This window comes from Dermacentor andersoni, chromosome 4 (assembly GCF_023375885.2).
Source record: "Dermacentor andersoni chromosome 4, qqDerAnde1_hic_scaffold, whole genome shotgun sequence".
In the NCBI taxonomy this organism is placed as follows: Eukaryota; Metazoa; Arthropoda; class Arachnida; order Ixodida; family Ixodidae; genus Dermacentor; species Dermacentor andersoni.
This window is the reverse complement of record NC_092817.1, coordinates 7,217,455-7,230,901: the sequence shown is the minus strand read 5'-3', so window position 1 is coordinate 7,230,901 and position 13,447 is coordinate 7,217,455. Positions and strand designations below refer to the sequence as shown.

The window sequence follows — 13,447 nt, the reverse complement described above, 5'->3', positions numbered from 1 at the left end:
TTGAAGGCATCACACATGATCAAAAAGCTACAAACCACAACAAACAACATAGCGAAAATGATTCACAGAATCACATATCACAAAGAGGGGATGAAAGAGAAGGACATGCTCCAACTCAATCAAGCCCTAGTCATGAGCCATCATGAGTCATGAGTCGGCCAGAACGAAAAAAAACGAGTAGACACCCTCATTAGTAGTGCTATAAGGCCCTGTGGCTAACTAAGTGCACGTCAACCGAAAAGTTGATGGCACTTGGATTACAAAACACTTATGCCGAACTAAAGGAAGCAGTTCTCATCTCGCAGATGGAATGGCTAAGCCAAACCCACGCGGGTAGGGTAATTTTCACAAGAGTGGTAATTCCTCCCTACCCCCAACACTTGGGAGAGGTGTTGGAGGAAGTGTCGACCAGGAAAAGGGTCTCGGTGGCACCTATACCAAAAAAACATGCCCCTGGAGTACCACATGGCTCGACGTCAAGCTAGACTCAAATGGCACAGGAAACAGTATGGCAGGCAAATCTCAAGACGAGGAAACACTCTACATGGGTGCGGCCCGATGCAAGTTCGGCAGCAATGGCGAACACAAAAACAAAGGAAAAAACAGCTTGGGCAAGTTGGTGCGCATCTCCTTTTCCAGTGCGACCGTGGCTGTGCATGGTTGTCTGTGTAACTGAGCTCATACACGGCCCGCATGCCCCGTTTGAGAGGTAATCCGCAGCGCATGCAAAGACACGGTGAGCTGAAATGGCGTAGCATCATGCTTTATCTTCCTGCATGTTTAGTGCTGTGCAATCTTGAGTTTCGGAGATGCATCGAAGCAAGAGGCAGATGAAGCATTCGGTTCCTGCTGCCAGCACTTTCCATGATAGCATCGTCCTACTGCAGGCGACACTATCAGCTGCAAGAGAGAAGTAACGTAAAAGCATGGCTGGCTTCACTTTGTACAGCTGATGTGAAGATATCTTCGACGTGGGATGAAACTATCTTTCATTGCCGACTCTCAATTTCAACAGAATAATTTTTGTTCTCATCAAATTTCTTTTTCCTACTTGCACGATCATTTGGGAAATTTCGCGGCCCCTTCCATGCAAGAAAAATCCACCAGCAATTGTACCTATTTGTATAAAAGGTTGAATTTCAATTAAACTAAATTTCCATATAACAAAGGAAATTGCAGATTTTACCAACTTTGTTGTATAGAGGTTTAACTGTAAAGCAAACGCATGTAGCCATATGGCCTGTGATGTAACAACAGTGTCACAGGGCAGGACAAAACCCTTGGTGTCCCCCACGATGGTGGCAACGATCTGTCACACAACCTGCAACCATCAAGTCACAGGTTTGATTTATAGCAGTGCATTCTAATGAGCATTAAGTTCCTGGTGCATGTGAGAGAAAGGACCAAATGATTGAAATCAATATCCAGCCCTTGTGTAACAGCTTACAGAAAAGTGAACAGCTGACTCAATCTAGGCAATGAATGTAAACTGCAGAGCCATCAGTCGAGGTGCGTAGCCCTTTCAGCCTCTGCAGCAAGAGGTTTCTCAATGGCTGGAGCTGCACATCCCAACCTGACGAGCTACTTCCTTGTTTTAAGAAAACAAGGAAGCAGGTTCTCAGCACAGAAATAATTAGCAGACATCCGTCTCTTTGCACTGTGGTACAACCAAACTCTCTGCATCACCTGTAATTGACAAACTTGTTTTGCTTGGAAATGCACCCCTCGTTGCAAGGACACAATAGAGAGCAGGTCAACAAACACCAACCAGGAAAACGAAACAGAGGTGTCAAGAGGACTAAAAGTGGCACATGCAACGAGTGGGAAGGGCAGGGAGAACCAAGATGCTCAATCATAGCCAAGTTAGCCAAGTTTCAAACGCGTGTGGAAAATGAACATTTAAGGCTCGAATTAATACATAGGAGGGAAAGTTGTTTATCTTGACATTCGTCGTAAAGAAAACCTAAGGAAACTGAATTGTATAATAACAATACGAGAGAGCTGCATTGATGTTTGGCTCATTGATGTATTGGACGAAAAGGCCATTTCCATTCTCTTTTCTCCGAAATATTAATAATCATAATGTTAATTTCCCATAAGCACTATTTTTTTCATTAGTGTCTGCAGGCTTTGCCAGGGTATGGAGGACAGTTGTGCCCTTGAGTAGGCATGCCTGCTAATGAAGGCCAACAGGGCAGTTCTGGGCTTGTGTAAATATTGAATATTTTTGAATATTCAATAGAATATTATGCTATTCCATATTTGCATCGGCTTGAATTTCAGTATTCGAAAAAAAAAGAGGATATACATATTTTTCACATACAGGCCACACTCCCAAACACAAGAGCCCAGAAATATAAACTAAAGACAAAAAATAATTTGCGTATATAACCCGAAGAAATGCTTGCACACAATGGCCAAATCTTTCTAAAAACAGTCTCTATTCGCATATGCATGTCCACATCATATCTTCGGCCAGCAGTGCTGTTCCCCAACTGTTCAGTGAAACTCACGTGGAGAACGCTGCCCTAAAGATAGCTTGACACCAGTGCAAGCTGCGCTGCCTTAAAGCTACATCCTGAGGGCCACTTGTGCTACTATGAAGCCACACCTCCAGGCAAAATTTGCACATAATCTGCACCCCTATTTTACTGCTATATCTAGAAATTTTTTTATACATGTTACAAAAAAAATCTGCACCTGCTCAATTATCCAAGCATATTACTTGCTGTGGCTCTACGACTTGCCAAGAGACGTGTGGTCACAGCGAATAAATTTTCCATTGATGCAGCACTGAACTGTAACTTTGGTGGCTGACACCTGGTGAAACAGACCTGGTGAGGCCTAAACTGCCTAAGCAAGCCCGACTGGCCGCTCGAGGCACTTGGCTTGTATTCGCGGGCTTCTTTCACACTCGAAAAAACACTTTTATGTAGTATGTATTGAGCAACAGAAAACTGTATCGGGAGTTTTTCATGTGGCTTTACAATTTTCTCATTGACACTTCTTATCTAATTACAATGTTTGAGAAGTTATCAATTAAGACGAATTATGTAATGAGGTGCAATGGAAAAAATAATCTGAGTATATCCAAGCGATGGCAAACAACATTACCTTGGTTCTGTCCAGCTACATGATATTTGCATATTTTTAGATCTTGGTGCATGATAGTTGGGACACCCTAGTATATACAAGTTTTCAGCACCATATCTCAGAGAAAATTTTTTTTTTCTACGACCTGCCTCTCCCCGTGAACTGGATCTAGCCAGAACAGCAGCAATAACAGCCAAATGACAGTTATGTTTTTAGCAAGGAGCAGGTATGGCTGATAACAACGTTGCCTAGAACTATCTCTGTCTGTGAAACAAGAACTGCTTACCGCCACATGTGAGTGAAGAATATTCTGGGGATGATCGTCCACTCTTGGAGGACACAGTAATGCTGCAGAGAAAAAGGTTAATGAGGGTTCTGACATAGACAGTACAATGTACAGTCAGCAAAACTCAGCCATCATGTCCAATTCAATGAGATCAAGAGTTGGAGGTAACAAACAGGAAAAAAGAAGAAAATGGCAGTTCCGCCCAAACGGTGAAGCATTAATAGCCATAGTACAGTGGCTAGATGGGTAGGTGTGCCACCTGCTGGGCATGAGGCATAGTTCAGAGCTTCTCTCCTTAATGACGACAACCGTGGTGCTTCCAAGATCAGAGGGCTGTCACAAGTGCCGCGCATCATGTGCTGCTGTGGTCATATTACAGGGAAAATGCAATGTATTTATCCCTGTATTTAAACTGGAAACCGTCTTCACAGTGACACCATAGACAGCTGCAGATTTCTGAATGCAGCGGAGCTCCATCAGTTGCGAAGGTAACATACTTGCCTTGTCCATCAGCTGTTTGTTTCTCGGTTTGAGAGGCTAAAATATAGAGCTCTTAATACTGTTTTATTCAGTAAAAACATTAAAACTGAGTCTACAAAGAGGAGCACCAATTCTGCACAGACAAAACACTCCATCAGTTCTTCTAAAGAGAGGTAGAGTCAAAATTTGTTTAACAAATCGGTGTGTAGTTGCTGTATGTGAACATAATTTATGCAGAGAGTATTCTTATATGACGAAATGCGTAATGAAAATGACTTGGGCTGGAGGAATGTAAAATACAATTGAATAAATATTGATATTCCTCCCTGGCTTTATTTCTTTGCCTGTAAAGGTGCTATTATGAACTAAATGTATGGTCATTTGTGTCGAGCTGCAGACATTTGCAATAAAAACCAACAACCTTTTTTTGTCAATGAAAATAAACTTGTTCTCCAGAAAAAAAAAAAAAGACTATTTCTTACTTTGTTCGATGACCTATGATAAACTGTATGATCTATGGTGAGAGTAGTAGCTTGTAGCATGCAAAATATAGTTTGGACTCTTGATGGTCGTATAAGTATGTTTGAACGTAATAGGGCTATTCTTAAGTTGCACAAGTAAACCAGCAATGCACCAAGCTTTTAAAGCAAATGATAGCCTTTAATGAAACGCGGCACTGCATCACAGCGCTCACAATACATGTGGCATAGCGCGAGGCGCTTTTTCTTTTCTCGAGTACGCTCAGGAGCCAAGATCTTGCTAATTACAAGTAAGTGCAGGTGAGCACTAGATTAGGTTTATAATGCTGTTCGTAAGTTTAGGTTTTTGCTGCTCACAAGCGACCAGTCCAGAAGGCTTGAGCTGGAAAAAGGAAGAAATATCTGCCAGCTCCAGTGCACACAGCAGTCGTTTTCTTGTGAACTGCGTCCACTGCACTTGAAGCTGAATTTTATTGTTCTATGTGGCTGTTGATATTTGTCGTTGTACTTGCCAAAACGTCTTCAAGCTTCTCACACAGAATCATTTTGCTGACTTGTCTTTCAACAGGTTCACTTCCCCACTTGTGTGCAAACACTAATTATTCACTTGTTCAACATTCCTGTGCTGAGGCGAAACTGTCATTCGGGAACTCGCATTATGCAACGCGCCATGCTTTCTCAGCTTCGAAGCCAATCCTGAGGATTACAAAGGCAGAGTCGGTGCCATTACTGACAGCGGGGAATTCTTGCAATCAAAACACGGCACTGGATGGCAAAAACCTTAATAGCGAACGCCAAAGCAGCTAGCGTTGCCGCGGTGGTGGCTACGGCTGCCAGCGGTTCTGCGTGCGAGAGTACTGGTTCAAGGCGGCAAGATAATCAAAACGGCGGTGTTCGCTTTGATTAACGCCATTTTGGACCTGCAGTGGCGGCAAAAAGTCAGGAAAATCGGACAGCGAAGGGTTCTTGCGTCTGAAATTAGATGTTCTTATACATAGACTCTATGGGGCATGTGGTGGTGCCATGAATAATCGTGCATTTCCCTAAAATGGGGTGTCCAGAAAATCGGTCTACTGTAGACTGGTAACTCCTCCAGCTGACGACATGGAGTCAAAGAGAATTTGTTATGATTCCTCTCTTTTACTCGAGTCAGCACCATGGCGACTTTCGTTCCCTTTCAATAAAATGACGGCTAATTTTCCCTGATTGAAGCACAAATTCCGAGTTTTTCCAGACTATTCAAAATCCCTGAGAATTCCAGGTTTTCCCGGTTTTCTTGGTTGGTAGACACCCTATCACCAACATTAAATTCAGTGGTCTGCTAAAATTTTTCAGCAAGGAAATTTTAAAAAAGGGCTCAGTCTTGTCCTTAGGTATCCATCTGGGAGTCATCATAGTGAATTTCACAGTTGCAGCACTTTTTGAAAATTCTCCAGGCCTGGAATGAGAAAAACCATGTGCACCATTCTGACATATTGCTGTAACTTGAAAGCCAGCGAATATAACCGCATGAAATTTTGTAGTTCTACTAATGCTTTTGCTGTGAGTCTATCCTGAAAATTTCATTAAAATATCTCGATAAACAAAGAAGTTGGTATCAGAGGGTAACTTCCCTCCTTAAAACACATGCCTTTTCAGGGATACATTCACATTTGATTAAATATGATTTGATGTAGGTTACAGTGACTTTAGTGCTGCCAATTTTTCCTGCTTCAGGAATTTGTCAATATGAACTTGCTCGAAGCAAGTACCTTCTTGGATCCTCTCACCCTCAGAAGACCTTGTAGATGATGCATAGGGTCAGGAACCGACGAGCGAAACTTGTTCCCAAACAGAATATTATTTTGCATAAAACTAAAGATAACAAAACAAGCCCAAATTCGTAATGTTTATGAATAATTCCAAGAGAGTAGGCAGGTATGTGTGCCCACATGGGGCAGCTGTCGAGCACTGTGTCAGACTCCACTCTCCAGCCAATAAAAATGTTAATCAAGTGCTGCTATTAATAGGGAATTTTAGGAATAAGTGACTGAAAGCTAAGGGACGCTATCAGCCAGTGGTTCAAAAGCATACAAGTGGAGTTTGGAGTTCTAACATGCTTATGTCACGCTCATGAACTAGTAATGCGTTTATACTGCACGACTACTGCTCTGAATGCCAAGTTAGCAGACACCTGCTGTCAAAGCAGAAAAGAAAATTATGGCAGAAGCCATCCTTGGTGATTATCTAAGTCAATGTAAAGCTTTCCTCCTGTGAACGTGGCACAAAGCCTGAGCACATTCATGTCCTCCCATGGCTCACTCGAAGACTGCCACAATTGCGGGATGTGACACCCTTACGATCGCAACTCGAGACAGTTGCAGACATTACACGCTGCCCCGAATTCATCTTCAAATTGCTTTTGAAAGTATGCGTCCATGTACTCCAGTCAGCGCTGCTTGGTCTTGGCGGCCTGTTCAACAGCTGTTCGCTTGGCTTGGCACTGTTCTTTGGCCGCACGTCACTTCTTTCTTGCGCTCCATGGCCGTGCGCATCTAGTCGGCCCGTCGCTTCGCTTCCTGCCTCGTTGCTTTGGTAAGCATTGCATACCTTGGAAGTCTGCAGAGCATTTGTACTCTTATGCTCCTCATCCAGTTGATGCTTTTGAGGGCCCATTGTTGTATCTGCAAGTAGAGGCCTACACACAACATAGTGCAGCTAGCGCAAACCAGTCCCATCTTTTAGTTGTGTGCACACCAGCACTGGCGAGTGAAACAAGGATAGAAGGCACCAAGCGACTCGTGGTGTGGAGCATGGAGGGGTCGAGCCAATAGCGGCCAGCAAGCGGGAACATGGGGGTGTGTGCATCAGTGAACAACTCTGTGACATTGCACGGCCTCACGTTTGACCTTGGCTTCGTCTAGGCACTTTAACTTTAAGGACATCCAGTATGTTTGGCAATTAATGCAAGCGCCAGTTAAATGAATACCAGCTCACAGCACAGCTCAGTGTGAGCCTTCTACTAAAGTACTCTATGTACATACTCACTGCCTGTGTGTCAAGAGGTGCATAAGGTGGTGGCTTCTCAGAAAAACTGGACAGAACCAGCTGCAGTACAGTCAATGGCAGGAGGGAGAAACTACAAAATGCACCGGGGTTCTGCAGATCCTGCAAACAGAAAACAAGGGCAAAATATATAGTTTCTTCTAGGCTTGTGTGAATATAAATTTTCTTGTTTGAGATGAAATCGATGCGAATAGTAATTAGTGTCGAACAATTTCAAAATGAATACTTTGAATAGTTGTGAAATTTATATAAAACCTTAAAGGGGTCCTGAACTACCCCTCGGGCTTGGTGAAAAAACACTGTCTGCGGATAGCATATGCTGCTGGGAACATCTCAGTCAAATTTTGCGGTGGTGCACGGCACGTGGAGCTTGTAAGTGCTCCGGAGCAAGAACAAAGTCATATTTTTTTTTTTTAATGCTTTCTTTTCAACAGAAGCCTGCTCCTCATTCTTTTCTGGAGACTAGTTCATAATATAGCCGATTCCCAAGTACAGCTGCTAGTGGCCAATAGCTGACATCAATCAAGAAGGGTGTTTCGACCAGTGCGCTTCTTTCTACTGTCACTGTGTATATTCATTGACGCAGTTTCATAAACAGGCTAAAGTAAGTTAATGTCTCCTTTCAAATTTTATTAATAATTACGCACATCCAGAAGAAGCCAACATGCTTTTTGTGAAGTCTGTTCACGCTCGGCCACGGCCCCCATGAAGGAATTAAACTTTGGCCACCCTGCTTATTGATGCCGTAGCCATCGGGTCTTGCTAATTTCAACCAGTTTCAAACACTGAACTAGCCTCAAATGATGCAAAAGTTAAGGTCGAACCCCACACGCTTGCCAGCACGTGCTCACTCATGGCCACTCCTGGTTAGACCCCTTGGCAGACTTCACTTTGTTATGATCAAGCTATTGATAGCACTTCAAGATGCATACGTTGGATGTGGGTACTATGCATTCAGTCATGCTGGTGCATAACAAAGCCGATCAGCACCACGTAGCACGGCCAGACTTGAGTGTATGAGCGCGAGCACGCACTCAAGCCCTGGCATGCAGAAAGCAAATGTTGCACATACACACTACAATTGCATATAGCTGCTGTCTGCCACGTAGCGTAGATACCACAGCCACCATGAGACGCCGCAACAAGTCCACTGACTGAGTGCATTCTGACTCGCTGAGGACAACTGTGTATATAATCGGAAGTAGTGGCACCTACGTGAACATCCAAAATCAAATTTGAACTGTGCGCCACGGCGATGTTCAATAGACCCATTTTATTGGCAAGGAGAAACGCAGCCTCGAACCAGTGCACCGCGTCACTCTCCTCCTCGCACTGGTATGCGCGGATTCCGTTTTCTACCAGCGACAGGTTGGAAGGTAGCGGCTTGATTGCAAATTAATGCACTTCTAATGTATTCTGTCTGGGATCTCAGTGATGTCAGATGACCCAAGGTCGACAACCTACCACTCTGCTGTATTTGGCTGCAAAAATAACTTTAGGAAGCAAGCGTGAAGTGCACCTTCAGCCGCGGCGACTTCGTGGTCACTGCCACTATGATAGCAGAGAAGCGTCCGCTTTGTATTGCCTGTGTAAAGGAGTTGATGCCATCGCGTGTATGTTCAGAAGGTTTTGTTCCCAGTGAGCGCTTGGTGACGAACTCAGAACTGGGCACCCATGATCAAACTCGGACATGAAAGAAAGGTGCGTATTCAAGTCGCTAAACTCGAATGATGAAGCTAACTATTTCTTCGTGCACGCACATTACACTTATTCTGTTCAAATGTGTTCCAAGATTATCATGATTGGCAACCAACGTTCTGGCGGAAGTTGACCGAGGACATATTATAAAACAGTATGTGCTGACTAAGAAATGAACGTGTGTTCTTTTCCATTCTGTAACCAAAGCCATGCCTACCATGTACCGGCTGACCTTAGCACAAATGAGTTCTCCCGTGCTTCTGAATCTTGCCGGCAAGCTGTCGACGCCGCTCATTGCGTGCTGTATTACTGCAAAAAATAAAGGTGCTGTTGCAGAGAATAGTTGTTCATCTTTCAGCTCTCGAGTAGGCAAGGTGCCCTTACATGCACAGGCACCATTTGAGACCTAAGAGTATGCATTATCTTTCAACGCGTCACATGCGTTTGGTTGATTGTGGTATATTCACAGTCACCATCATCAGCTAATCCATGTTAACAGCCTTTTCAATCAAGTTATTTTAGAGTTCTTTATTTTGTAGAGCTTGATGGCCGGGTGCCAGATAAAAATGTTTAGAAAATCGTACCGTCAAAATTTTAGGACCCCGAAAGCTAGCAAAACGTGCTCCCTCAGAGCTTCGCAGTTACCTGGATTGGGATTTATGCTGGTGCGGCACACCACATGACACATGGAGACACCTCTGATTGTTGCAGCCTGAGTGATACCTTAAGAGTTCAAGGCTAGACATACAATAATAAAATGTCACATGTATACAGAGCTTCGCAGTTTGGATTGGGATGTACGCTGGTGCAGCACACCGCATGAGCCATGGAGACACCTCTGATTGTTGTCGCCTGAACGATACCTTAATAGAGTTCAGGGCTAGACATACAATAAATAAACATCACCTGTATATGTTACACATCGACAATGTTCAGACTTGACTCGCCTCCTATTTCAATCGTGGGGAGAGCTGCAGGAGCACCTCTAGGCCCATCACCTTCGATATTGCGGCTATATTGAAGCTAAAAGCTTAGTGACGACTCGCTAACAAGTTTTCCAATCCAAACAACTTTCTGACATCTTTCGGGAAAGCGCGAAAACTTGTCACTCATCGTCAACAGCACGTTCGCCGAGCACCCTCCAGCACGATTCCGCATACCAACATAGCGCCGCATGATAGACGGTGCTGCGATTGCAAAATGGCAGCACCCTCAATGAAACGCTCTATTTGGTGGAGCATTATGGGCATGCCCTACTCCGCCATAGCCTCTGCAGTGCAAGTCATTGAAGAATGAGTGGAAACACCACACAGAGGATGTTTGATTGCCAATAACTTCACTTCTACTGAACGCATTGAAGTGCTTTTTTGTGGCAAAGTATTTATGAAATAGTCTATCTTAACTTCAAATGAATTTCTCGACTTCGATAAAAAGTGGCTCAGGGCCCCTTTAACAGAAGTGCTAGATTATGACAGATATAAAAAAATTGTTCTTTACTTGCCAAAAGTACACAGGTTCATCTCAACTATGGAAATACTTGAAGATAAACTTGGGGATTGACACAGAAAATGGGTGCTACTGCAACCGTAATGGACAGTGTAGACAGAATAGGTCAAAAAGTTGAAAACAAAACATGCTCTGTCGTTACAATTTTTCTTTAATAGTGTGAAAGAGCAACAAAACAAAATTGTATTGCTCAAGACTAAAGCTTTTATATCAGTTGTTCAAGTGTTACCTTAAGATCAATGTTACTAAAATATTTTTCCTCTACTTTGGAATATGCCATCAGGCAGAATAATAATTTTACAATCACTCCTTTTTGCCCTACATTCAGAAAGCATTGACTTTTTCGTGTGCAATAGCTCAGTGGTATCAGCCCAATACAGTCAACTCCCATTTATTCGACCTTGATGGGACCGACGAAATTGATCTAATTATACGGCGGGTTGAATTAAACAAGCTGCAGAAAAAAAATGTCAAAACACACTGCTGACTCATTTGGCAGTATTTGCCCGATTTCTATGAGTCCAAAGTGGAAACTAATGATTAAAGCTCCTACATGAAGTAGAAATCTAACGCATACCCAATTTTTAAGCAAGGTAAATGGGCAAGGTCCAATATTGTTGCAATGTTACAACACACAGGACCCAGGACGAAGATGCGAGAAACAAAACCATCTCTGTATTCAAAGACCACCAGAGCTAACGCGCCAACTTCGTCTTCCTTCCAAAAAGGAGCGTGGTTGCTGCTCGTGTCCCTCAATTCGTTTTCTTCTCTTTCTTTGCTATCCTTTAGTCGTGACAATATGTGTGTCGATTTCTGTCGACATGTCGATTTCCTAAAGTCAGCCTTCACCGTACTGCATGCACCAAAGAATTTCGAATCTCATGCCAAAAGCAGTGACCAGTCACTTGCTCTCGCATCCGCAACATCGTTACCGAAAGCAGTTAGATCAACGCTAGTGGCTGATTTCGTGGTATCGAGAACATTCACAGTAATACATAGTTGTTAATATGGAGGTAAATAATTGAAAATATATATATGTTTGTGATCTCAAAAAGACCGGAAATAAAGTCACAGTTTCACCCAAAAGGCAAAGCAACGATTGCGATAGCAAATTAGTGAACTGCTATACGAAATAAGGATAGTAGATTTATCAGCCGTATAAACTTGTAAACACAGGCATACTAACTAAATTAACGAGCATGGTGTCAGATGCGCAGAAGCCACCATGATCTCACTCGATGACCACGGAAACTCACTGTTGAACACGCTACAGTGAAGAAACGCGGCAACAACAGCGTGTGAGTTGATCCGCACGCAGACGCTCGCATCAACGTGAAGTATGCTGCGAAAACACAGTGAGGCACAGACTCCGTATCCATCGCAAATGACTTTCAAGATACAATGGCCAAGCTGGGAGCGCACAGTTGCCCGGGCCACCAGGAGTAAAATGTATAAATTTGTATAGCACATGCCGATCATGCACTTGCTTTGTTCATTATCTTCCTTTGTACTGAAGAGCTTTATTATAGACATCATATAATACCACAGGTTCTTAACAGGATACCACCACACACAATGGCAACTCAAAGTACCAGGATTAGCTTTCAAAGGGATGATCATGCAATGAATGTGTCAGTTATGAAATTACTTACATAATTGAAATCTACAAGATCTGCATAGCATGTGATCGCTGTGCAGATGGCAAAGATGAGCCAGAACGTAGGGATGACCACAGATGACTGTAGCCCCTTCCACCTTTCCCACATGGTGAGGCTGATTACTAGGACCTGCAGAGAGATTGACAACCATTTTCAAACACAATCAGGGAATACCTATTTTAGGATCACTGCAGGAAGAAGGCCTCCCCCAGCGACGTCGAATTACCCTTGCGCCAACTGACACTATTCTATGCCAGCACATTTCCCAATATTATCACACCTCCCAATTGTATGCTGTCGTCGACTGTGCATCCCTTCGCATGGCACCCATTCTATAAATACAGAATAGACCATCAATTATCTGCCCTACACATCACATGGACAGCCCAGCCACATATCTTACTCTTAACCTCAACTAGCATATCAACTGCACCTGTTTGCCCTCTAATCCACACTGCTGTCTTTCTGTCTCATTAAACGTTATGCCTAACATTTCTTGTCCTATCCCCCATTGCACGATCCCCAAGTTCTTCTCAAGCTTCTTTGCTAACCTCCAAATTTCTGCCTCGTATGTTAGCGCCGGTAGTATGCAATGGTTGTGCACTTTTCTTTTCAAGGATAGCAATAAGCTGCCAGTCATGATTTGGTAATGCCAAGCCCATTTTTATTCATTTCCTTCTCATGATTAGGGTCCCCTAAGACTAACTGGCCAGGATAAACATATACTTGCATAAATTGTATGGGCTGACTGTCAATAGTCAATTCTTTTTCTCTCGCCAGGCTATTGAACATTACCTAAGTCTTCTGCATATTAATCAACATTACAAATCTTACACTTTCCCTGCTAAGGTTCTCAATCATTTGTTGCAAGTCATCTCCGTAATTGTTGAATAGGACAATGTCATCTGCAAACTGCAGGTTGCTGCCGTGTTCCCCACTGATCCTCACACTTTATTTTTCCCAGACTAAGAGTTTGAATGCTTATTCCATGCATGCAGTGAACAGCATTGAAGAGATTGTTTCCTTGACTGACTGTCACCCTTCTTGATTGGTATTCTTCTGCTTTTGCTTGTGAAGTCAGGGATGGTAAAAGCAAGTGTGACTATGAATTAAAGCAGCTGCTTTACTCTCTCAAACCTGAGTACTTCCCCATGCTTAAAGAGAAGTTAAAGGGACACAAAATAGAAAAATAGGTTAAGCTA

The 13,447-nt window shown here is 43.2% G+C and overlaps 1 protein-coding gene across 2 annotated transcripts in view; it reads right to left on the bottom strand.

Annotated features, from left to right (window-relative positions):
- Nucleotides 1-13,447, bottom strand: part of LOC126535912 (multidrug resistance-associated protein 1-like) — a 335,731-nt gene that overhangs the window by 286,946 nt on the left and 35,338 nt on the right. Inside the window, exons 5-7 of one of the 2 annotated variants that reach the window (XM_050182763.3) lie at nt 12,240-12,374; nt 7,366-7,485; nt 3,380-3,441 (exon numbers count right to left, since the gene is read on the bottom strand). In XM_050182763.3, coding sequence (XP_050038720.1) covers nt 3,380-3,441; nt 7,366-7,485; nt 12,240-12,374 — 317 coding nt within the window. Of the gene's footprint in view, nt 1-3,379; nt 3,442-7,365; nt 7,486-9,298; nt 9,386-12,239; nt 12,375-13,447 lie in introns of those variants that run through there. The other variant, XM_055073342.2, reaches the window with a different exon arrangement.